This window comes from Polypterus senegalus, chromosome 9, assembly GCF_016835505.1.
Source record: "Polypterus senegalus isolate Bchr_013 chromosome 9, ASM1683550v1, whole genome shotgun sequence".
NCBI classification, from domain to species: Eukaryota; Metazoa; Chordata; class Cladistia; order Polypteriformes; family Polypteridae; genus Polypterus; species Polypterus senegalus.
In genome coordinates this window covers 113,200,043-113,227,654 of record NC_053162.1, presented here as the reverse complement: position 1 = coordinate 113,227,654, position 27,612 = coordinate 113,200,043, and the positions used below count along the sequence as shown (strand labels likewise).

Here is a 27,612-nt window from a genome sequence, read left to right as displayed (position 1 = left end):
GATGATTAATCTTTCAGATATCTGCCACCTAACACAGAGCCTATAAAAAGGTATTCACCCCTTCAAAGTCTTCACATTTTATTGCCATACAGCATTGAATTACAGTGGATTTAATTTGGCTTTTGTAGCAATGATCAACAAACTTTAAGTGAAACGTTAGGTAAAAACAGACATCTGCAAAGTGTTTTTAATAACTGAACTTACAAATATAAAAAAAACAAAATTGTTGACTGCATAAGTATTCACCTCCTTTAATATGATACACATAAATCATCACTGTTGCAACCAATTGGTTTTAGATGTCACATAATTAGTTAAATAAAGTGGGTTCAGAAAATGAATGGATAGATGGATGCATCTGGAAGATCTAACTTATTATAAGTCAATAACACAGTCTAACTTACACAATGAAGTAAAAGTACAGGCAACTTTGTTAAAAGGTGATTGAAATGCATAATTGAGGGCATGGATTCAAGAAAATAGCAAAGTCACTGAATATCGGTTGGAGTCCAATTAAATACATCATTAAGAAATGTAAAAAGTATGGCACAGCTTAAATCAGCTTAGAGCAGAATGTCCACAGAAACTAAGTGATTGTTGTTGGCCACCCTCAATGGTCTTCTTTTTGCACAGAGTAATAACTGACAGAGTTACAAGCTACAATGGTAAAGATTGGTGAGACTGTCCATAAAATGTCTTTTCCTAGGTTCTTCATCAGTCACAGAGTTATGGTAGGAGGGCAAAGCAAATACACAGGTTAAAGAATAAATAAATTTAAAAAGAATTGCACAGCATCTCAACTACAGTTTGTCAGAAAACACACAGGAGACTTTGAAGTCAGCTGGAAGAAGGTTTTGTGTTCCAATGAGACCAAAGTGTAGTTTTTTGGTCATTGGGCTAAATACCATTAACATTAGAATCCTTGAAGTCTGCGAAAATATTTGTAATGCCGAGCCACCTTAAATTCCCTTGTTTTGCTGATGTGTCAATCAGCACTGACATCAGGCAGCCTGAAGTCAAGTCAGATACAAAATTCTCAGAGCTAAAGTCTCTTTATCTGCCAGTGAGGTGTCTGGAATTGTACAGAGTAAATAATATATTGGTATTTGAAATACATACACTTCATGTGTGTCCAATCTACAACAATCTGTGTAAATGTAGAATGACAGGAAATGCGAGGCAAGAAATGTTGAACACACAACTGAAACAGAAACCTTTTTCATTTTATAGTCATAATGACAAAATGCTGATGTGAAGTGTATAATGTGTGAGGACTGAAGTTCAAATATCAAATAAACCCTTTCACAAAAGTTATTGTAAAACAAGTACACTTTTATTCAATAACTAGGGGGCTTTGCTCGCCAACCCCTGTGTTTGGTTAATCGGAAATACAATTTAAATTTTTTTTTTCTTTGGAATTGTTTCAATTTCATTATTTGCACTTTTACTTTAAAGCTTCATTAAAAACAATATTTTTTGGAGGCATATTGTGACAATGCAACTGCCCTTGAGTGAATATTGTTTCTGTTTCTCTAATAAATAATCCGACTTTTTCGAATTTTGTCCCTGTGATTTATTTTCTGTAATAGCAAAAGCTATTCTCACAGTAAACTGTAAACATTTTAATACGAATGGCATATCACAATTTCCTTTGGTGTGTAATGTTATTCGTGGAATATATACATTACCTTTCTTTTTGCCTGTTAAAATTTGCATCGCTTCTCCATGATCTATACTAATAAAAGGCAAAGCCCTCACTGACTCATCACTAATTCTTCAACTTCCCGTGTAGGTAGAAGGCTGAAATTTGGCAGGCTTAATCCTTACAGCTTACTTACAAAAGTTAAGCAGTTTCATTTCGAAATTCTACACGTAACGGTCATAACGGTCGATAACAGTCGACAACGTCTGCCATGTTGAACTTTCTTATTTATGGCCCCATCTTCACAAAATTTGGTAGGTGGCTTCCCTGCGCTAACTGAAACCGATGTACGTACTTATTTCGGTGGTATGACGCCACTGTTGGCCGCCATATTGAATTTTCCAAACGTCACTAATTCTCCAACTTCCCGTGTAGGTAGAAGGCTGAAATTTGGCAGGCTCATTCCTTACAGCTTACTTACAAAAGTTAAGCAGGTCGAAATTCTACGCATAACGGTCATAACGGTCAACAACGCCTGCCTTGTTGAACTTTCTTATTCATGGCCCCATCCTCACGAAATTTGGTAGGCGGCTTCCCTGCGCTAACTGAAACCAATGTACGTACTTATTTCGGTGGTATGACATGACTGTCAGCCGCCATATTGAACTTTCCAAAGTCACTAATTTTCCAACTTCCTGTGTAGATAGAAGGCTGAAATTTGGTACTTATTTCTGTGGTATGATGCCACTGTCGGCCAACTTTTTAACGGTCTTTGTTACTTATGGGCCCATCTTCAAGAAATTTGGTACGCGGGTTCCCAACGCTAACTGAATCCTACTTACATACATATATACGTCCATAGCCTGCAGCTTGGTCACCGTGTGAGGCGGCGTTGGGTCCCCCATCCCAACGCCTCCCACGTTGTTGGCTGCCTGCCTATATAAGGCCGTCCGTTGCTCCAGTCTCTACATTCCCTTCCTTGCTTCGCCACGGGATTCACGTCTCCCTGCTGATAACTACAGATTTTTATTTAATCCATGGCTTCTCTGCTGTTTTATTGTTCATTTATTACGATTATAGTTATTGTGTAGGTATTTTAGACTTACTTTACATTGTTCAGGTACCCATTTCCTTTATCATTCCAACCGTACCCGCATTAACATGTCTATCGAGGTGATCACAATCGATCAAAGAACTGTCACTTACTGAGTGGTTTCCATGCCCGGAGATGGCACCTATCGTTTCCATTCTCTGTGTTACATATTGCACGACCATATCAGGCTCACTCTTGATATCTGGAGAAACATTGTGTCTTATGTATTGAATGACTGGGACAGGTTCAAGGTGTGGACTGATGACGGTACAGGAGATAATTATACTACACAGGAGCATTATAAGAGTGAAATGCTTAAGCCCTTCACCTATGGTTCTGCATGTGAGTTGATGGCTGCCGCTGAATTGTTCGGTTGTCGCTTTCAAGTGTACCGAAATGATCAAATATTTTACACCTTTGGACAACCGCCAATGCCTCTTAAACATCTTAGATTCACAGGTGACGATTTCAGTAGTGGACACTTTGATGTTTTCTTGGAGGAAGCAAGTAGATAGGACTGGCGAGCTTTGTTGGGCTGAATGGCCTGTTCTCGTCTAGATTGTTCTAATTCTAATTCTAATTCTAATTCTAATGTTTAAACTCTCAAAAGCTGGATGTGAAGTTATCGATGAAACTGGTTGTATACTTACAACGCTTGACAGATGCCGAATGTCACTTCAACACAAGTCCTACAAATACTGTCGTAATTGAAACAAACCATGGAACTCAAACCGATTATGACAGCAGCAATCCAAGCTGTGAGATTTGAAACAAGATTACTGTTCACATGGCCAACTGTATGTTGCATGCTTCAGAGTAAGCTCAGCGCACAGCTTGGTCATATTACAACCTGAGGGCCGAACTCACAATGTGGTATACAAAGAGATCCTTAACAAATAATTATTGGTATATTTTCCCTATTTTCACTATATATATATATAGTGAGCTGGAGGGCTGATCGCACCCCGAATAGCCCCTGGGAAAACCACAAACCCTGAAACACTGACTACCACCCTCACATTGCTCCTTACACTATAACGCGTAATACAAGCCTCACGCAGTACTCCGCCGACTTATAAGCTTTGCGCAGCGCCTGTCAGTTTTGGAATTGATTGTTTGCTTTTATCTCTCTCTGCTCCTAGCGGAACTGTCATCTCTGACTTGTCATGGAGCACGTTTAAGCTCATGTGTTTGCAGTGTTTGAATAAAAATCCTTCTTGTTTCTACGACCTTCCTGTGTCTCTGTGCAAATCTGTGACCCAAGCGTGACAAGTGGTACCAGGAGTGGTTGCACAGATGGATGCCGCAAGACTTATTTCAGAGTCTAAAACTTATGCACTTACAGACTGGAAACTAAACATGGATGACCCAATCCGTGCACAAATTCAAGATTTGATACATAAAGTGCACTGCTGGTTTGAAGGAGACGTGATGGAAACAGTTGTCGTGAATATATTACTATACCTGGCATACCTAAGTTCTTCGAGATGAATTTCTACGTCATGATATTAAATCATTAACGATTATGTCCAGACGATTAGAGGGTTCACAGTCCGCTTGGAGAAAGAGCGGTGGATTTCGTGCTGCTTCGCAACCTGTGAACGAACGTCCAGGACATTCTCGTCGCTTCGATCGACACGCTGCAGGACCTGAAAATCTAATGGGGTCAGGTAGGACCCGGAAATCCAGTCGTAGATGGGACGCCTGTTTTTGGGGAGACAGCGGCAACAGCGGGCCGAGGAAACCGTGGACACTACAGAGCACGCCGTGGACGCGTCAGAGGATATTTCGAAACGGAGCCGACTGTAGATGTTTCCGTGTGATCAGCTCGGCCATTTGGCAAGAGAATGTCGCTTGTCTCCAGCTCATTCAATGGAGATTGGACTGGCGAGATTTGTTGCTCAACTATTACATATCCGGATGGAAAAGATGGCTTGTTGATCCCGGTGAAATTGGGGGGCAGAGAAATCTCAGCATTGTTAGACTCGGAAGTGACCTTTGTATTGTGAGACGAGACTGTCTTAATGAACAATGCGTTAGAGACTGTGAGACTGTAAAAATACGCTGTGTACATGGTGATGTTAAAGATTATCAGACTTTACTTCTTCCTTTAACTTATAGGGGCGCCACTTTAAGGTTTGGTCTGCCGTTTCAGACTCGTGCCCTTGGCCATTACTCATAGGACGGTGAAATGCCCTTTTTTTCGAAACTGATTAATAAATGTAAGGGACCAGTAGTCCAGTCCACTAATGAACTTAGTGGGGGAGAAGAAGAAGAAACAAAGAGAAGAACTGGTAGCGGCCGGGAAAATCTAGAGCCCAACTTAGATATTGAACCCGATCTCTCCAGCGAGACGGAGGAGGTCACCCCGACAATCTTCCAGAATGGGCTGGTCCTTCTACATCTTCCCAGATTGCAAACGCCTCGAACACAAACCGAGCGTTAACGAACAATCAGATTTTGTGCGTTTGCAGCATACTGATAGCTCATTAGAATATGCATTTAAACAGGCTCGCCCTGCTAATGACTCTTATTACCAAGAGCGTAATTCCGGGGGTGTGAAAACCCCACACTTTATAGAAAAGGACGGTTGCCTTTTCAGAGTGATCTCAGATCATTTGGAGGGGAATTTATTGAACAACTGGTGGTACCTGAAGCACATAGGGAAACTGTTTTGCATCTGGCACATTCACACATCTTGGGGCACCTCGTGCCGACAAAACTAGAGACCGGTTATCAAAACGATTTTATTGGCTTAATATGGGAAAAGATGTTGAACGATTTTGTACTTCATGTCCAGACTGCCAGATCGTCTCTGCTTATAAGCCTCCTCGGGCTCCCCTTTGTCCTATGCCCATATTGGAAGTTCCCTTTCAGCGTGTGGGATTAGATATTGTGGGACCATTACCTAAGACTAAGGATGGGTACCAATATTTGCTGGTGTTGGTTGATTATGCGACACGATATCCAGAAATGATTGGCTGAAAAGGCCAACTCTTCGGCTGTAGCCAAAGCACTATGTGAAACTTTTACTCGTATTGGTATCCCTAGAGAAATCTTAACTGATCAGGCACACCTTTCACTTCTCGTGATGAAACAATTGTGTGACAGCTTTGCTATTAAGAAATTGAGTACTACTGTTTACCATCCTCAAACGAATGGTTTAACCGGCGATTTAACAAAACATTGAAACAGATGATCAGGCGAGTTGCTCATAATGATCCCACAACATGGAACACTGTCCTACCTTTGTTTTGTATGCGTGCGAGAATCACCACAGGCGTCCACTGGCTTGAGTCCCTTCGAGTTGTTATTCGGCAGGCGGCGAGGCATCCTGGATGTGGTGCGTGAGGAATGGATAGGAAACGAGAGAGCAGCTAAGGTCCAAGCTTTGCAGATCGACTAATTTCGTTGCAAGACAGAATTTCTATGCTTTCCTCTATTGCTGTGGAACACCAACAACGAGAACAGGAAACTCAGAAGCGTCTTTACGATAGGCGCAGCAAGCTCCGTGAGTTCAAACCTGGCGATCGTGTTTTGGTACTGGTTCCCTCGGATCCACACAAATTCTTAGCTAAATGGCAGGGCCCGCCATTATTGAGGAGCGTATGAGTCCGTAAATTACAAGGTTAGAATACCAGGCGGCGCAAACCATTCCAGATTTTACACATTAACCTCTTGAAGGAATGGCACGACCGACAAGAGGTTAACACTTCCTTGGCTGCTGTTTCTCAGACCGATGTTACCATTGGTAACGATCTTACTGACACGCAAAAGACAGAACTGTTATCTTTGATAGAACGGAACACTGATGTCTTTTCAGATTTACCAGGCAAGACTAACATTACAAAACATAAAATTACCACTGCACCTGATGTTCGTACAGATGCGGCCGTTCGGATACCGAAGCGCGAAATATTGTGCGAAGAGGTAAAAAGATGCTGACACTGGGTGTAATTCGTGAAAGTAAAGTGACTGGTGCAGCCCAGTCGTATTAGTCCCAAAGCAAGACGGTTCGGTTCGGTTCTGTATCGATTTCAGACGCTTGAATAAGGTCTCTAAATTCGATGCTTATCCCATGCCCCGTGTCGATGAACTGTTGGAAAAACTGGGTCAGGCGAGCTATATCTCCACGCTAGATCTCACGAAAGGCTATTGGCAGGTGCCTTTAGAGGCTAGCAGTTGTGAGAAAACGGCATTTGCGACTCCTGACGGACTCTATGAATTTACAAGACTCCCGTTTGGTCTTCACGGGCACCTCTAACTTTTCAGCGTATGATGGATCAGATCCTACGTCCTCATCTGAATATGCTGGGGCATACCTTGACGATGTCGTGATTTTTAGCAATGATTGGAAAACACACTTAGAGCGGCTTCAAGCCGTTCTTGAAAGCTTGAGACAGGCTGGCCTTACTGCTAACCCTAAGAAATGTAAACTAGGCATGTCCGAGACTCATTACTTAGGCTATTCTATGGGCAAGGGTTTACTTAGGCCACAATTAAGGAAAATAGAAGAAATGCTTGTTTACCCGAGACCTGAGACACAGAAACAAGTACGCGCTTTCTGGGACTCGCTGGTTACTACAGAAAATTCATTCCAAATTTTGCACATAGAGCTGCTCCTCTTACAGAACTTACTAGAGGCAGAAAAACCGACCTATCTGTGGACAGAAAATTGTAACGTTCTTTCAACGATTTAAAAAAAGCATTGTCTTCTTACCCGGTTCTAAGGAACCCGGATTTCAAAAGATTTTATCTTGCAAACAGACGCAAGTGCATTTGGTGTGGGCGCAGTCCTGTCACAAATTTTTGATGGAGAAGAACATCCAATCACATATTTGAGTAGGAAATTACTTCCTAGGGAACGCAATTATTCTACAATTGAGAAAGAATGCTTGGCAATTAGGTGGGCTGTGGAAGCGCTTCGCTATTACTTGTGGGGACGAAACTTCACTTTGGTAACTGATCATGCTCCACTCAGTGGTTGTACCGACAGAAAGATACAAACTCTCGTCTAATGAGATGGTTTCTGGGTTTACAACCTTACAGTTTCACAGTAAAGCACCGACCAGGTTCTGAACACGTCAACGCAGACGTATTATCCGACTAAATGAACTTAGGTACAGAGAGTCGCTTGATTCACAGGAATGTGAATAAAGCTGAGGGGGAGGGTGTGAGCTGGAGGGCTGATCGCACCCCAAATAGAGACAGACGCCCTGGGAAAACCACAAACCCTGAAACACTGACTACCACTCACATTGCTCCTTATCCTTGCACTATAACGTAATACAAGCCTCGCGGTACTCCGACTTATAAGCCTTGCAGCGCCTGTCAGTTTGGAATTGATTGTTTGCTTTTATCTCTCTCTGCTCCTAGCGGAACTGTCATCTCTGACTTGTCATGGAGCACGTTTAAGCTCATGTGTTTGCAGTGTTTGAATAAAAATCCTTCTTGTTTCTACGACCTCCTGTGTCTCTGTGCAAATCTGTGTCCCAAGCGTGACAATATATATATTAATGGGAAAAAGAAATCCTCCTGGATATCTATACTGATATAGACTGGGTAATGTGTTAGGAACGAAAGGATGCCACATCGTTTGATGGAAATGAAAATGATCAACCTACAGAGCCCTGAATTCAAAGACCCCAAAAATCAGAGTGAAAAAATTATGTGGCAGGCTAGTCCATTTTGCCAAAATTTAATTGCAGCAACTCAAAATTGTACGCAGCACTTTGTATGGCCCCTGTGTTCTTGTATACATGCCTGACAACATCGGTGCATGCTCCTAATGAGACGACAGATGGTGTTGTGGGGGATCTCCTCCCAGATCTGGACCAGGGCATCACTGAGCTCCTGGACAGTCTGAGGTGCAACCTGGTGGCATTGGATGGACCAAAACATAATGTCCCAGAGGTGTTCTATTGGATTTAGGTCAGGAAAGTGTGGTGGCCAGTCAATGGTATCAATTCCTTTATCCTCCAGGAACTGCCTGCATACTCTCACCACATGAGGCCAGGAATTGTCGTGCACCAGGAGCCACTGTACCAGCATAGGGTCTGACAATGGGTCCAAGGATTTCATCCTGATACCTAATGGCAGCCAAGGTGCCTTTGTCAAGCCTGTAGCGGTCTGTGTGACCCTCCATGGATATGCCTCCCCAGACAATCATTAACCCACCACCAAACCGCTCATGCTGAATGATGTTACAGGCAGCATAATGTTCTCCATGGCTTCTCCAGACCCTTTCACTTCTGTCACGTGCTCAGGGTGAACCTGCTCTCATCTGTAAAGCACAGGGCACCAGTGGTGCATCTGCCAATTCTGGTATTCTATGGCGAATGCCAATCGAGCTGCATGCTGCTGGGCAGTGAGCTCAGGGCCCATTAGAGGACATTGGGCCCTTGGGTCACCCTCATGAAGTCTTTCTGGTTGTTTGGCCAGAGACATTCACACCAGTGGCCTGCTGGAGGTCATTTTGTAGGGCTCTGGCAGTGCTCATCCTGTTCCTCCTTGCCCAAAGGAGCAGATACTGGTCCTGCTGATGGGTTATGGACCTTCTATGGCCCTCTCCAGCTCTCCTAGAGTAACTGCTTGTCACCTAGAATCTCCTCCATGCCCTTGAGACTGTGCAGGGAGACACAGCAAACCTTCTGGCAATGACACGTATTGATGTGCCATCCTGGAGAAGTTGGACTACCTGTGCAACCTCTGTAGGGTCCAGGTATCGCATCATGCTACCAGTAGTGACACTGACTGTAGCCAAATGCAAAACTAGTGAAGAAACAGTCAGAAAAGATGAGGAGGGAAAAATGTCAGTGGCCTCCACCTGTTAAACCATTCCTGTTTTGGGGTCATCTCATTGTTGCCCCTCTAGTGCATCTTTTGTTAATTTCATTAACACCACAGCAGCTGAAACTGATTAACAAACCCTCTGCTACTTAACTGACCAGATTAATATCCCATAAGTTTCATTGACTTTATGCTATACTCTGATTAAAAAGTGTTCCTTTAATTCTTTTGAGCTATATATATATATATATATATATATATAGATATATATAGATATACAGATAGATAGATATATATAATGTGTGTGTGTATGTATGTGCATATATATATATAGAGAGAGAGAGATATAGATATATATAGATATTAGATATATATATAGATATAGAAATATATACTGTATATATTGTGTGTGTGTATGTATGTATGTGTATATATATATAGTATATATGACAGCAACACTCATAACAGTGACAAAACAATTACGTTGATGATCATGTTACGTTATTTTCAAGATTTTTCTTTTTCATTACTTCTTTAACACACTACTTCTCCGCTAGCTGGTATTTTATGTTATTATACCAAAAATATAAAATATATATATATATGTATATATAAATATACAACTGACAGAATTGTGTATTCTTTGATATTCAACTTGTCATTGTTTTAACTGCGGGACCACAGATTCTCATAGCATATGGTCTATTATTATGTAAATCCATGTTTTTTGCATAAGATTGATACGAATGCGAAAAGACTGTACTCTTTGCCTTTTATTTCTGACCTCAGTTTGTCCTGCTCTTTTTTCAATTACACCTGGTTCTGATGATTAATCACCTTTTGTTTTGCGGTAATGCGATCTTTTCTATCTTTTCTTTGATACTGTAACGACTGACATGACATAGTGTCACAAAAGTTTTACTTGAACAATTGCTGACTTTGTAACCCCAAACACAACTTTATAGAACCCTCTCCAACCCCTTACTGCATCAATCAATACCCCGTGATCAGTCTTTTATCTCGCGGGTCTTTTAAATGTTTTTCAAGAAAATCACATATCGCCTTGATTTCGCATTCCAGGATTTCTTTTTATAATAGAGAGATATAACCAAAACAAAATAAATTATTCAGTTTAAATTTTGCTGTCAATGTGTAAAAAACAAAGCCCAAATATCAATCTGCACAAAATTGACCTGTCTGCTTGACTGGTGCAGAGGTAAGAACTGCTGTCTCATAATCAAGAGGTTGTAGGTTCGATCCTGGGTTCTCTCTGGTTTTACCATTTTGAGTCGTGAGCATCTATTATTGTTACTATTATGTAATATAAACATACATTTGATTTAAATCTGTAATACCCGTTGTAAATTTTTTGCAACCGATAAAAGTTTGCTTTTTTTTTTTTCAGTCACATTCATGTGGTACAACAAACTTGACTCTTCCTCTCTTAGTTGATGGCATTTTATCTCCACTCTTTTCACAAGAGTAGCGACACAGCTGATGCTGTGTCTGAAGAGCCAAGGTTATTATAGTTAACGAAAAGTAAATTCAAAACTGAAACTATTAATAAAAAAAACATTTTTGCAAACTGAAATAAAATAATTAACAAAACCAAAATGAAAAACTTAAACTGAAATAAAATAATAATTTATTAAAAATATTTTTAGTTTTCATTTTTGAATAAATATTCTTCCCAAATATTTATACATATAAATATTATTTGACCCTTGTAACTTTTAACTCTAAAATAGAAAGTCATCCATCATGAGCCACCTGCATATATCCATCCAGTGATTGGCAGCTGGTTGCAGTGACAGAGTAAGCTGAATACGGGCACGCAAAGCATGTCAAATAGAAAGCGATTTATTGTCTGATAATAGTGACAGTTTTTCAGGAGCTGATTGTGATAGCATGATAGATTGTGGTGATGATTTTGCTACAACTACTAAACAGCAGCACACACTAAGCCAAATTTCAGGGTTCATAAGTCTGACGTCCATTATAATGAGTTGCCACATTTCTTTACACTTCTTGTATAGCAAAATGTAATTCAAACGCCTGAAGTTGGAATGTGCTGGTCAACATTTACCTTTACTGTTTGAACAGAAAAATCACAAGTGAGTAACGTTTTAGTTTATTTTCTTTCATTTCTTGCCTGACATTTTCTGTCATCCTACATTTACACAGATATTTGTAGACACGGAACACACATTAAATGTAGGTATTCTAAATAATGATATATGATTTACCCAATACAATTCCAGACACCTAACTGCCAGATAGTGACTTCAGCAATGAGAATTTTTTATCTGACTCGGTTGGGGATGATTGACAGGCTCTCTGCTGCCAGTGCTAATTGACACATTTGCAAATCAAAGACGCTAAAGATGAGGTCCAAGGGAATTTAAGGTGGCCCGGCATTACGAATATTTTCATAGGCTTATGAAATCTGGTGTTAAACATACTATACCCACCCTGAAACATGGCGATGACAGTATCATGCTGTAGGCATGCTCCTCTGCAGCTGGTCCTGGCAGGCTTAGCAGAGTGGAGAATATAATTAATACAGCAAAATACATGGAAATCCTGGAAGAAATTTTGATGACGTTTTTAAGAAACCTGTGCCCCAGGGGAAGATTTGCTTTCTGGCAAGACAGACAACAAAACCATAAAGCTCAAGCTAATCAGGAATGGCTTAAAAACACTGTTAATGTCCAGGAGTAGCCAAGTCCAGATCACAATCCAATTGAGAATCTGTGACTGGACTTAAAAAGGCTGTTCACTCAGAGTTTACATGTAACATGAAAGTGCTTGAGCAGTTTTGCAAAGAAGAATGGGGATCATTTAAACTTTGCAGAGATCTACTTTCACTTTGACATTAAAGAGTTTTTTTTTCTGTTATTCAGTGTCAAACAAGCTAAATCCAATGTGATTCAAGCCTGAATAATAATAAAATGTTAAAACTACAAAGGGGGTGAATTGTTTTTATAGGTACTGTAATGTGGTTCAAACCGATGTGGTGGTGCATCCTGTTCATGGTTTGTAGAAAAAACAAATATCCAGATTCAAGATCAGACCACTTGTGAAATCCAGAATGATGATCTGGGCAAAAAGTCATGAGTCAGAAACAAGAATATAATATGTTCAGAGACAAGGAGGATAGAATGGACAGGATGTTAGAATAAAGGAGTATCAAAAGAAGAAGACTTTTGAAAATGATTTTACTTTCAGAGATGAGAACTTAAGACATCTAACTTTATTTTGTTAGCTAATAATTTAGCAGACATGATGCTGTATAATTGAACTTTTTATAGTACACAGACTTGTTTAATGACATTTTGCATTTTGCTTAATTACCGTTAACTGGTGCAATTAAATATTTTGTTTCAGGAATCAGCTGAATTATATCACAGAAGAGCTAAAAAATCCGTACAGGTAATATAAATATGAACTTTTTGTTTTTAATCATGAAGCAGACCCTGTTCAGGACTAAGTGGGTTAGAAAATCACTGACCAACAATTTTAATAAAACTGCACACTACTCATTCACTTTCAGTTATGTTTAAGACATGAATTCTGTTTACATTTTCAGTTAAAATGGTCTATGTTGCTAGTTTATTAGGAGATATTTATTGATTTTAAAATCTATCTAGATTCTAGCAACTTAAAAAAAAGATGTTGACCAAAGTCCATGTCTTCTCTTTTCAGTTACCTGGGCTCATGATTTGCTACATTTTTGCCATTTAAAATTTTTCTGGGATCTGTAATAATTTATTAAAACAATAATACAATTTGTAAACATTTTTGCTTTGCCTTATCACTGTCAGTTTCTAACACAGTGCTTTAAAGCATGTGTTTTCTTGACAACACAAATGAATGTACATTTTTGCCAGGTGAAACCAGCCATACTGTCAGTTGGAAAACCAATGCAGTACATGCTGCAGGTGGAGAAAAAAAGCAAGCCTATGTTTAGTACTGAGTTTATGAGACACTTGTGTTCAAGCTTTCACCATTGGCTTCTTCTCCTACTCAGAAATCAGCTTTTATTCGAAATTAAAACAAAGTAACCACCTACTGGGCACCACCTCCTCGCAGGGCACAAACATCCAAATATCATCATTGCTGCTTTCATTGATTTTCTAAACCCTAAATATATGTGTGTAAGGTGGCAATCATTTTTGATGTTTGAATGAAGTCAGATGTGTATTCAATATATAGATTTCCGAAAATCTTGCACATTTTACAGTTGCCACTTATATATTTTTTGTTTAATACTAGGTTTTTAAATGATTGTGCCTCCTAAATTCAATTAATTTTATTTCTGTATAGTACTCTTCACTAAGTGCAGACTTAGAACTGTGTAACAATTTCATACGTAAAATACAGTTACAGACTTTATTAATGACCTATTGCATATTAAATACGGAAACAACACATCTGTATGTGACTTCTTAAGATGTCTTAATCATTTCTGGAAAAGAAGGTGGTGGGGGATCTTTTCAAATCTTGTATCATTAATATTAATAATATTTATAAAACAATATTAATAAATGGTAATTTATATGTTACTGTTTCTAATTTGTGTTATGTGTCAACATTTTAACCAATATATTTGTACCCTGTAAGCTCAATTTTTCTCCTTTGCAGTGCTGACAAAACTCACACATTTCCCAAAATCAATACTAGCATGAAAATGAATGTCAGCTATATAATTTATTTAGACTTAAGTAATTCTAATATATTTGGAGGCATATTTACATTCCCAAGTCTGCTTGCTTTGTGTCAAATTAGGAGATGATTACCTACATTCCTAGTTTGTTCAGTTACCATTAATAGAGCAAACTTTCAAGCAAATCAAAAGTAACAATAAACACCCAGGCAAATGTCATGGACTTCTTTCATTGGGCAGATGCAAAATGAAACAGCCGTGAACGATAAACAAGAGCTGCACTTGTGTAGTGGCACATTTGCATCGATTGGTCTGTTTACCTGTGGGAGGTATTTTCTTTAAAAAAAGAAATGTAAATTAAAATTACAAAATAAAAATGTAATATCTCTTTTTTCATTTATTTTTCAAAGTCTATGCATAAGAAAACTACATAAATTTAAAATAAAATGAAATAATATCCCTTGCAATTTCATTTTCCACAAAAATTTTTGAAAATTTAAAAAATTAAATTAGTAGCAGTCATTTCATTTTTCGATACCTGTCTTGGTGTGTTGATGTTATAATTAAAATGAACATGGCGTGTGGACAAAAGCGGAAATGTGCGTACGCACAAAAAACATCCCGATGCATGAATCTGTGTGTAAGCCAGCTTCCACATTTTTCTGCTCCATAAATCTCAGTCAGCATGAAAAGTAACGCTTGTACACATGCCTGATGCCCCACCCCAACTCCTCCCAGAATTACACCTCTTTTAATATGCAAATCAATATAAATAGTCCTTTATATTTTGTTTACGTTTTATTGTTTAAGTTTGAAAAGGGAGTGGCAAAAGCATGAAGGAAAAGAAGATTTTCAGTGAATACCAAGTAGAGGCAAGGAAAAACATACAAATATACAAAACATACAAAAAACAAAACATGTTGGTTTAAGCAATGATATAAACAACAAAAGGAAGCTGATTGAGTAACAGAGTGGCAGAGAAACTGAAATGTTCAATTTTAGAAGGTCGCACAATGCCTGAAATAAATAAGAAGCGGTCATATATCAAAGTCTCCATGAAAAGACCATCAGAGTGTTATATGGAAGTGTATAAGGGTACAGAAAAAAGGAAAAAAAACTGGGACACTGGAGGTGGGGGTTTGAAAGGTTGAAATGTCCACTTTAATCATGTAGTTTATTTTGTCATTAAAGTAGAAGCTTCATTTTAAAATCGTGTACTAGTTTCTCAAATCCCATTGTAACAAAAGTAGCATATTAAATGCTTTGTATTCTATGTACTTTTATGTGTGTGAATCACTACATGCTTCTTAAACAGGCTTTCTGTTACACCAACAGGACACAAAATACATTACATTCATGATGTTACAGCTCTCAGAACAATTTAAATACTAAGATGTATATATGATGATAGAAATTAAAGCATGTATAAAACATTGAGGCACATTGGCACATCGGTAGGGATGAGCTGGTGCCCCTTCTAGAGATTGTTCCTGCCTCCAGCAAGATGCTTGCTGCGCCATGCATGACCCTCAATAAAATTATTTATTGCAGCAGTACTGTCTCTTTCAAACATATTAACCCCTGATTCTTGTCCTTACCTTTCTTTCTTCAAATAACCAATCGCCACACAATCAGCTCTTTAATAAATGTCAAGCCATCTGTAAGCTTAGAACGCTGATTCTTCAAAACTTTTAAGGAACATTGAAATATCTTCATAGTACATATTTAATTATTCCATCCATCTATCCATCCAGAGTCGTGCCAGTCCCATCAAGCATACAGCGCAAGGCAGGAAAAATCCCTGAACAGGGCGCAGCTCATCGCTACCTCTGCACCACCGAATCCTCTCATATTTAATCATTAACAATATACATTATTTAAATAAAGTTAACAATGTATTTGTATAATGTAATACATATACTGCATTTCATCTTAAAAATAATATCAAGAGCTCCAAGAAGATAGCACTTGGAAATCTAAATCGACTTAGAAGCTAGTCGTCATCATCTGTAAATAGGCGCTCTCTTCTATTGAATAGAATTACATTCCTTTATTGTCATTGTAAGGTACAATGAGATTCAATATGCAAATCATTCCTAAACTTATTTTCCTATAAAATGGTAAAATAACAACGATAATAATAATAATAATAATAAAAATAATAGGATAAAAACAGTAAAAAATATACAATATGAAAGCATAAGTGGCTCAGGTATGCAGTATTACAACTGTAATGCAAGTGTACAGTGAGGCAGTTGTACTTATATGTACAAACAGTTCTACCGGAACCACTTGATGGACTGATTGAATGCGTTTATAGCTCTTGGAATTTATCTGTTTCTGAACCGCGAGGTCCGTACAGGAAAGACTTTAAAGTGTTTGCCATATTGGGAGAAGTTCAAATAGACTGTGTCCATGGCTGAGGCAGCGTGTGCTAGAAACTGTATCCCGATTTTTCTCCCCGCTCTTGACACAATCTGCCATAGAGTGTTCCGATCAGCTGCTGTACAGCTGTGATTCCACACTCAGACACAGTAGGTTAAAATTCTCCGAGTGGTGTGCTCAGAGTAACAACGCTTAAGTGGCTATGGTATTTGGAATAGTTTGCCTATTCGGTGCACCATTATATGGCTACAGGTTGATTACAATCAGATGCCTTGAGCTAAAAAATGATGTGCAGTTAATTTCAGTGTATTTGATAAAGTCATGTGAATCTGAAAAATAAAGGGAAACCACACTGGAACAGTAGCACTACTTTGATGTTGGGTGCCGCCAGTTTGCAAAAGCGAGCAGAGAGCTTGCGTACGCAAGGGATTTAGCTGGCATGAAAATGTGCATGGCTTTACACCAAGTTTAGTTTTTATACATTGCGATGTGAGAGTGGAAACAGGTGTACGCAAGATTTATGTGTGTACGCACCGTTTATACATGAGGCCCCAGGGGTTAAGGAGAGGAGAAATCGATCAACAGAGGATGATGCAAAGAATGAGGAGGAGGAGAATGATAAAATTCTCCACAACTGCAATTATGCTTCAGCTATGGATCCAGAAGTTGTCGACTTGGCACTTGATAAAAACATGTCTCTCAGGGAGGAGATCCTCCAGCTGAGGTAACAAATTGAGATGCTTACAATGATGTAGTGGTTTGGCATTCATCATTTTATGCCAATTTTATGCAGCTGCGGGTTTCAGACTCTGCCTTCCAGGCCACACCCCCAGCATTCAGCATCCGTCCCCTGTCACATTGCTCTCATTGCAAAACTAGTAGCGTTGATTAAACCTGTAACCCTAAAAGAAGTTAATATGCCTTCTTTTCATCACGAGGCAAGAAGCAGAGTTCCTGTTTATATTATTATTTTCATATTTCCTTTTAGAAAAAAAGTTAAAATTTTATAATATATGATTCAGGATTCGATGTTTAAAAGAAAGAGGACATAACAATTTTTAGATTAAGGAAGTCAAGTGAAGTTGGGGAGCATGCACTGGTACAGTGCGTTGCTGCACCCACTACATGGTGAAACAACTTGGGATCCTGGTTGGCAACCCCCCCAGGCAGACACACGGTCCAGTCCTACCCTCCGGAAATGACCAGCCATCTGTCACAACCAGGTGTTACATGGGCAACTCCTTGGCTTGGTCCAGCCACTCGGGTCGCCAACAATGAGGATCTTACGAGCCAGATCTCCCTCAGGGAAAAGCACCACATGGCCGTAGTGCCGTAACTGACGCTCCCTCAAAATGCAGGTAATGTGCCTCATTCAGGACTCCATGATCAACCGCTCATTTGACACAAAGTCAAACCAATGGTACCCAAGGATTTTCTGGAGAGACACAGTACCAAAGGAGTCCAGTCTTCGTCTCAGGTCACTGGATAGCGTCCATGTCACACAACCATATAGCAAGATAGGAAGCACCAGGGGCCTCATGTATAACGCCGTGCGTAGAACTCGCACTATAACATGGCGTAAGCACAAAAGCCGAAATGTGCTTACGCACAGAAAAATCCAGATGCAGGAATCTGTGCGTACTCCAACTTCCACGTTCTTCCGCTACTTAAATCCCGATCAGCGTGAAAACTAACGCTCGTGCACGCGCATTATGTAACGCCCCATATCCTCCCAGAATTACGCCTATTTGAATATGCAAATCAATATAAATCGCCCTTAAGCACAGCCTTCTGTGAAAAGACAATGGGAAAAGCACGGGGGGAAACATAAGAATTTCAGCGAATACCAAGTGGAGGCAAAGGAAAAACATACTATTTGTTCAAATAAGCCATGGTATAATCAACAAAAGGAAGTTGATTGAGTGGCATAGCGTGTTGGAGAAACATGAAAGCTCACATCCACAAAATCGCACAGTGCCGGAAATAAAAAAGAAGTCACATATCAAAGTCGCCGTGGAAAGCCGAGTTGTAAGCCCACTGTCTGAGTGTCATATGAAAGCTTATAAGGGTACAGAGAAAAAAGCCACACGGTGGGGAAAAAGCACGAAATGTCCACTTCAATCTCGACATTTCCACTTTAATCACATAGTTTATTTTGTCATTTAGTAGATTATAAACTTCATCTTAAAATCGTTTAATTAACCAGTTTCTCAAATCACATCGTAATTAAAGTAGCACGTTAAATGCTTTGTTTTGTATTTGATCTTCTACTCGTATGTGATCTGTGTGTGTGAATCACTACTTGCTTCTTAAACTGGCTCTCTTCCTCCAACTGGACACAGAGTCCATTACATTTGTGATATTACAGCTCTCTGAATAACTAAAATACTGAGATGTATACGTGATGTCATTTTCATGATGATAGGAGCTAAAGCACATTATTAAACATGTGTTTCATGAGCCTCGTGCTCATGACAAGCATTTATCTTTTGTCGAAATTTGTCGCTGTGTTTTTAGCTGTGTTGTTATTTTCTCTTTCTGTTTTATATTCAATATATATTGGCGTAGCCGCCACTGCAGTCCTTGCTTTTCTTTCCCCAAGTAACCGATCGCCATACAATCAGCTCTGTAATAGACGTTAAGCCATCTGTAAGCTTAGCGCCGATTCTTCAAAACGTTTAAAGAACATTGAAATATCTTCGTAGTACATGTTTAATTATTCTATCCTTCACGACACTCCCAGTGAAGAATATAGATTATTTAAATGAAGTTAAAGTTTTATGTGTATAATTTAACAAACATATTTTGCTGCATTTCACCTTAAAAATGATATCGTCATCATATGTAAATACGTGCTTTATAAAGTGTCCCAGGTTGTGAGATATTATAACTGTAGTGCAAGTTTACAGTGGGGTGATTGTACTTACAAACCGTTCTACAAGGAGCAATTGATTGAGTGCATTTAAAGTTCTTGGGATTAAACTGTTTCTGAACCACGAGGTCTGTACAGGAAAGGCTTTAAAACGTTTTGCCGTGGCTGAGACAGCGTGTCCTTAAAGCTGTATACTGATAATTCTCTTTCCGATCAGCTGCTGCTGTGATTCACACTCAGATACAGTGATATAAATACTCCGAGTCGTGCAGTGAGAGTAATATGGAAAAAGATGATCCGCTGTGTCAACTCCTAACGGGAGGAGCTGAAAGAAGAAGAAGAAGAAGTGAGAGTAACAACGCTAAAGCAGTTATGGTATTTGGAATACTATGGCTGTTCCCTGGACCATTATATTGTTACGAGTTAATTACAATCAGATGCATTACACTAATAAACAATATGCGGTTAGTTTCGGTGTATTTATAAAGCCGCGTCATGAAAATAATGAGTAATCACACAAGAACAGAAGCACTGCTTTGACGCTGGGTGCCGCCAGTTTGCAAAACCGAGCGGAGAACTTGCATACGACAAGGCATGAGGTACCGTGGAAAAGTGCGTGGCTTTACGCAAAGTGTAGGTTTTATACATCGCGATTTGAACGTGGAAAAGTTCTTACGCAACATTTCTGTGCGTACGCACCATTTATACATGAGGCCCCAGGACTCTAAAGACTTAGACCTTTGTCCTTTTGCATAGATATCGAGAGCACCACACACCCCTTTCCAGCGACCTCATGAGCCCCCATGCTCTCCCAAATCGTCTACTGACTTTAAAGGAAGAGTCACCAGAGACAAGAATGTCACTGCCAAGGTAAGTAAACCTCTCAACAAGGTCAACACTGTCTTCGCAAACAGACACACTTCTGATGGCTGTGCACAAGAGGTCATTAAATGCCTGGATCTTGGTTTTTATCCAGGACATTTGCAAGCCCAGACACTCAGACTTCTCACTCGGTCTCTCGAGTGTCCTGATCAGAGCCTCCATTGACTCCACGAAGATCACAGCATTGTCAGCAAAGTCAAGATCCATGAATCTTTCTTCACCAACAGATGCCCCACAGCCGTTGGACACCATGACCTTGCCCAACACCTAGTCCATACAAGCATTGAACAGAGTAAGAGCAAGAACACACCCTTGACGAACCCCGAATCAACTGGGAAAAACACAGAGGTCCTGTCTCCACTCTGCACAGCACTCATAGTACCAGTGTACAGGCCAGCCATGATATCCAGCAACCTTGAGGGGATCCCTCGAACCCTGAAGATGTCCCACAGGACAGCTCGATCAACTGAGTCGAATGCTTTGCGAAAATCAACAAAGGCTGCAAAGAAGCTCTGCCGATATTCACTTTTGCGCCAAGTCACGTTTTCCAGTCAGTTGGGATGATGCCAGATCCCTGCAGCCTTTCCCCCCCCTCAGCTGGTTCACCACCTGTGCAATCTCAGTGAGACTGGATGGTTCACAGCTAATTGGAGGATCAGCCTCAAGAACTGTGGACCCAGAGATAGCCAACGTCCTAGCCGGAGGATCAGCTTTGAACAACTTCTCAAAGTAGCCAGCTCAGCAGGTCACAACTGCAGTGTCTTCTGTGTTCCATCAGCTGCCCTGACTGCGACTCTCCGAGGAACAGATTTAGATGTGCATAATGCTTTGATTCCTCTATAAGCAGGACATGGGTAGCTAGACCGCAGATGGTGTGTCACTTGCTCACAGATTCCGCTAACAAATGCCTCTATCTGCCCTCAGAGCACTTGCAGCCGTCCTTCTCCATTCTTGGCACAGACCAGAGTTGCCATTGAGCCATGCGCTGCGACTCCTCTCGATGATATCCAGGGTGCCTTACAAGATGAAACACCTCTTTCTGGGAACACCAGTAACACCAACACAACCCTCAGCAACCTTCAGGGTCTTGTTGCGGAAGGTTGCCGACTTCACATTAGGATCAGCAGTCATACCCAAATCTGAAAGTTCCTCACACAAACTGCATGCAAACTCATTAGAAACAGCCTGGTCTTGGAGTCTGGCCAAGTTCAGGCTCATTTTCCTAGTAGGTGGTAACCTACTGGACCTAAGCTGGATCCTAAAAGTAGCAACAACAAGTCTGTGGTCATAATTCATAAACAGTTTTGCAAGAGCCTCCAATGTCTGCCCACGAGGATGTGATCGATCTCCTTCACCGCACCACCATGCTAAATATAAATGTGGCTGCTCTAATTTCTATTATAATGAATTCTATCATTCGAAATATTTTAAATTATTTTACATTATTTCTGGAACCTTGTTCAATAGAGGGGAAAGTTCTGTTAATGACATTAATTTATTATGTTACAAAATGAGTAATGATCAACAGGCCTGAAAATGAAGGTCTAAACTTTTGAGTTCTCAGTAAAAGAAAAAAAAAACTTTAAAAATTGTTTGTATTGAACAAAGGTTGAAACAATCCAGCTTACATGGAGACCTTCATTGTTAATTGTCTGTCTTATATAGTCTTTTCTTAATTTTGTTCTACACTGCAAATATAATGTAGATAAATTTCAACTGAAGTTATTAAACTCTTGAAATTTTTCCTGGTTTTTAATTTTAATGCATAATTGTTCTCCCTGTGAAAATTAAAGGAGCGACAGAGATATCTCTCTCTCTCTCTCTCTCTCTCTCTCTCTCTCTCTCTCTCTCTCTCTCTCTCTATATATATATATATATATATATATATATATATATATAATTTTTTTTTATATATATATATGTGTATATATATAAAATCCAACGTCTGTCTGTATGTCATTATGTCTGTCTGCTTTTCACAAAAGAACTACTTAATTTATTTAGATTGGGTTTTTTTCTATAATTTGCTTGAACATTCCAGTTGATTTTGCGACATCTATCACACTATCAAGCATAGTTTGCTCGCGGTACTGATTTATTTGTGCAAATCCGAGAGAGGCACTGTGGGCCAAGCACAATAAGATACAGTGCCAATGTTTGACATTGGAGTGTACCTACGTTTCACTTGGCCAAAATTACATTTTTTTTTATTGATATTTAAAGTTTGTCCTGTTTCACTGGGTGGGTAGAGCCACAGGGGACAGCTAGTATTACTGAAAAATAAATGCATTTTTAGGTAAATGGTTTTAAAATATCATTTGAGTGAGTAAGGTGCTTAATACTTGAAGTGCCAATACTTATTAAATGATTCTGTATTTTTTATACTGTTGGTATCATGGTGGCAGCGTTGTTGACTCAGTTAGGAGACCAGGTTTGCGTCTCGGGTACTTCCTGTTTTGAGTTTGCATGTTCTCCCCTTCTCTTTTGGGGTTTCTTCCTGGTGCTCCAGTTTCTTCCCTCAGTCCAAAGACATGCAGGTTAGGTGTTGCTAAAAGTTGGCCCCAGTGTGTGCTTGGGTGAGCGTGTGTGTCCTCCCTGCAATGTGTTTGTTCCTGCCTTGCTCCCTATGCTGGCTGGGATAAAAAAAATGTTTTATCTGTTTTGGTTAGGGTGCCTCCATTCAAATACAAGAAATAAGAGTGGATATTTACATTTCTTGCGTTCTGTTTGAAATAGATATGTTCCTTCTTTGATATTCTTTTGGAGTGAACCGCCTTATGGTCGAGCATTCCCAATGTAAGTAGTGTACCTGCTACAAATACATACAGCGAAGTTCATCCATCTTGTTAAAGCCTATGGTAGCATAGCCAGTAAGTTTATATATGTAAAATTTTACCGTTCTATACTACTACTTATAGTTTTAAAGTTGTTACCAAACTATTGTGTTATTTGTGTGTTGAACATTATGTTTCTTTACTTGTAGTTTCATACCTGCTCTTTGTTATTAAACTGGAGATTTGTACACCTGGCGTCAAGTCAGTCTCCAAGTCTTTATATTGATAAAGCTAGGAGTTTAGCTGACTGAATATCTATTACAGTAATCCCTCCTCGATCGCGGGGGTTGCGTTCCAGACCCCCCCGCGATAGTTGAAAATCCGCAAAGTAGAAACCATATGTTTGTGTAGTTATTTTTATATATTTTAAGCCCTTATAAACTCTCCCACGCTGTTAACATTATTAGAGCCCTCTAGACATGAAATAACACCCTTTAGTCAAACGTTTAAACTGTGCTTCATTACAAGATTGAGATGGCAGTTCTTTCTCACAATTAAAAGAATGCAAACATATCTTATCTTTAAAGGAGCGCCGTCAGGAGCAGAAAATGTCAGAGAGAGCGCTCGCAAAGAAAAGCAAACAATCAAAAAATCAATACATGCTTTTAAGTATACAGAAGCACCGCGATAAAGCTGCATTTTGTAGAAGAGCGTCCGTGTCCTCTGTGCAAATAGCCCCTCTGCTCACACCCCCTCCGTCAGGCAGAGAGAGTGAGAAAGATAGAGAGAAGCAATCAAGCGCCACACGGGAAGCATATCTTATAGCATTGAGGAGTTTTAGTTAATATGTAATACATGCTCTGATTGGGTAGCTTCTAAGCCAACCGCCAATAGCATCCCTTGTATGAAATCAACTGGGCAATCAAACTGAGGAAGCATGTAACCTAAATTAAAAGACCCATTGTCCATGAAAGCGCGAACCAGCTTAAAAATCCATGATATATATTTAGATATGCTTACATTTAAAATCCGCGATAGAGTGAAACCGCGAAAGTCAAAGCGCGATATAGCGAGGGATTACTGTATATCTTAATAGTGAGATCAGAATAGTGAAACAGCTACTTCCTGGCTTTATAACAAGTTACAGATCGAACTGAATGGAAAGGATACTGCATCTCTGCTGCTACAGAGTTGGGCAGAAATTACAAAGACAAGCTCTTTAAACAATGTTGGTGAAAAGGTTGTCTGTATTTGAGACCAAGTCCCATGTGTCATGCTCCACGAAACGCTCAAACAAATCTAGCTATTACTTAGAGTAAGATCAGGAGAGGCTGGTGTTAGAGCGTGATCGTGATTGAGAGAATAAAACTTAAAAACACTAACTTTTATAAGTAGCATAAATTTATACCCAATGTCCCATATATTTGTCTCTTTCTTGTTTTCCTCCATGCTGGAAGAACTGTCTTTCCTACATTTACGACGTGTGTACTCCCTCCCCGCCTCCTTTCCTGTTCTGACTGTAAGTAACAGCACCAGCGTAAATTCACACCCGATCTAATGCTGTCCGTTTTCAAATAATATTGCATTAGTGCGATGATGTTTTCTGATTGGTTTACTATTCAGGTCATAAAATGATTTCTTCAAAATATCATATATACCTACGTCTGTGTTTTTTTTTTTTTTGACATAATAAACCATAAGATGCATACTAATTCAGAGTGAGCAGGAACACTCAATATAACAGAATAAAAAAAAAAATCAAGTGACAGTGAGATACGAAGAAGGCAGATTCACCAGCGTTTGTGTGTCAGTTTTTATCCCTCCAGATCAGAGAATGTCCAGTTCCATTGCCTCATAACACTACTCACATCTACAGTTATTACCTGTTTCAAATAAAAACTAACAGCGTCAGATCCCTAAGACGGTAGTATGTATCGTAATTGTGAGTGAGAGAATAAAAGTGAAAAAAAAGGTAACTTTTACAAGTGCAGTACTATAAATGTACAAGGTGTGTTACAGACGCAAACCAAATGTATATGTGTACTGTATAATATTAACATTAAGAGCAGCTCACTACTGAAAACGGCAACTATAGGAGGCAGTGGGGATTGAACCAGTGGCCCCTTGATTACAAGTCAGCAAATCTTACCGCTATGCCACAGAAGCTCTTGTATATCGTCCTTCAACCTTTTGTGAAAGTGTTTATTTGATCTTTGGACTATAGTTTATGCCTACATTTTGTAATATTTATTACTAAAATATGAAAAACTTTCTATTTTAACAATATATTTACACAGATTACTGTAGAAACGGGACACACATGAAATGCATGTGTTCCAAATAATAATCTATTATTTCCACTCCAAAACTCCTGCAGTTCACTCCCAGAAAATCAAACAAGGCACAATCTGGGAGAACTTAGTAAACTTTCTGCGACTGTGGGGGATGGAGGCTGCTTGCTGTTTGTCTTAATTGGCAAATTTACTGGACAAAAGACGCTGATGGAGAGGTGCGAACGGATTTAAGGTGGGCCGGATTTACGAGTTTTCTCGTAGGTTCTGGTAATTCTAGTGTTAATGGTTGCCCTCGTGTTCTCATACTCTCTACAATTTACTTTTCAGTTATTAGTCTTATATGCCTTATACAACAGTTTTTTTTTCCGTTACAGCTTCTTTTTTAAATCTTTATTAATCCACTGTGGAGTTTTTAAAATTTCCTGTTAATTCCAAATTTAGGTATGTATCTGTCTTGTATTACATGTAAAAAATTTTTAAACCTGTTCCACTGCTCCTCGACTGTATCCACACTTAAAATCAAATCCCAGTCTGTTCTCCTTAGTCTTTGTTGCATCTGCTCAAAATTTATCCTGCCAAAGTTCGACTTAACAATTTTAGTCTTTGCATCTACACTCTTTCATAATACTGAGAATTGTATTATATTATGGTCACTTGACCCTAGTGGTTCAATCACCTCGACACCCTCAATTCTATCTTGGTTATTTCAAAATACTAAATCCAGACAAGCTTCATCCCCTGTTGGTGCTTTAACATACTGTGTCAAAAAACAGTCACTGATTATTTCTAAAACTCCTGCTCAAGTGCTCCTTCATCTGCAAGGTTATCTCGGTTAATTAAAGTTCCCCATGACTATAATACAGGGAGATTCACTCAAAAGAGGCCCTGTATATTCTGTAATAACTCTTGCTAAGACTTAGCAATCTGAACAAAACAATGTACAATGTGCTCCTTAATATATGGATGAGGTAAGCGCCGGACAGCCTTTGTGACGTTTAACCTGTTTGCAACTTCTGGGGGCATACCGCCTGTGCCCCTTCACTCAGTCACTCGACTTCTTATCAGGATGGTGGTGTACATTATTGAGCAGTGCTTTAAGCAATGTCAGAATCAACTGGATGATCGTGAGTTAAAGGAAGGTTACTTCCAACAAGATGGAGCAATGTGTCATACATCGGCATGACAGAAATTGAGTCCTCCTTTGGAATAGGATCATTTCAAAGGGGCTTTGGTCACCGGATCTGACACCACCAGACATCTTCCTTTGGGGTGTGCTCAAAGGAAAAGTCAATCAGAGCAAGCCTTGCACTGTGGAAGATTTGAAGGAAAACATCCAACATGAAATTGCTACTATTCCCCACTAGACGCTTGCTGATACATTCAAGAACATGGAATGCTGCGTCAAAATGTCTCTGGCAGAAAATGGAAACCACTTCCAGCATCATATGTAATGCAATTGATTACACTTACATGAAGGTATATAGCATATTTTTTTGGTTCAGATTGCTTCATCCTAATGAGAGTTACACCAGAATATTGGGGGCCTCTTTCGAGTAAATCTCCCTGTAAACTTGCCTTTTTAATATTACTAAAAAGATGTGTGTTGAAATTACTGTCTCAATTGGGTGGTCTATAACACATTCCTAAAATAAGACCTTTTTCCCTAATGTTTTCTAGGCAAAACCACATGTCCTCACTAAGATGGGGCTCATTGTCCAACTGGAGAGGACTTCTATTTAATTTCTGTTTGACATAAACTTCAACTCCACCTCCGTTTCTGTTCTGTCTATCGTTCCTAAAAACTGTGTATCCCTCTTTTTTACACTCATCCCCATCTTTGTTATTTAGCCAGATTTCTGGTATTTCTATAAAATAATACTTATCCTCTCCTACATACAACTCTAACTCACTTACCTTATTTTTAATACTTCTAGCATTAAGCCTCGCTATGTTTTACTCCATCTGTATGCATCTAGATGCAAAGACTAAAATTGTTAAGTTGAACTTTGGTTGGGCTAATTTTGACCAGATGTGACAATGTCTAAGTAGGATACACTGGGATAAGCTTTTAAGTGTGAAGACAGTCGAGGAGCAGTGGAACAAGCTTAAAAATGTTTTACATGTAATGCAGGACAGATACATACCTACATTTGGAATTAATAGGAAATTTTTAAAAATACCACGGTGGATTAATAAAGATTTAAAAAAGAAATTG

The 27,612-nt window shown here is 39.3% G+C and overlaps 1 protein-coding gene across 2 annotated transcripts in view; it reads left to right on the top strand.

Annotated features, from left to right (window-relative positions):
- Nucleotides 1-27,612, top strand: part of slc7a9 (solute carrier family 7 member 9) — a 224,403-nt gene that overhangs the window by 114,677 nt on the left and 82,114 nt on the right. For both annotated transcript variants that reach the window (XM_039763591.1, XM_039763592.1), the window contains one exon: nt 12,912-12,956. In XM_039763591.1, coding sequence (XP_039619525.1) covers nt 12,912-12,956 — 45 coding nt within the window. The remainder of the gene's footprint in view (nt 1-12,911; nt 12,957-27,612) is intronic.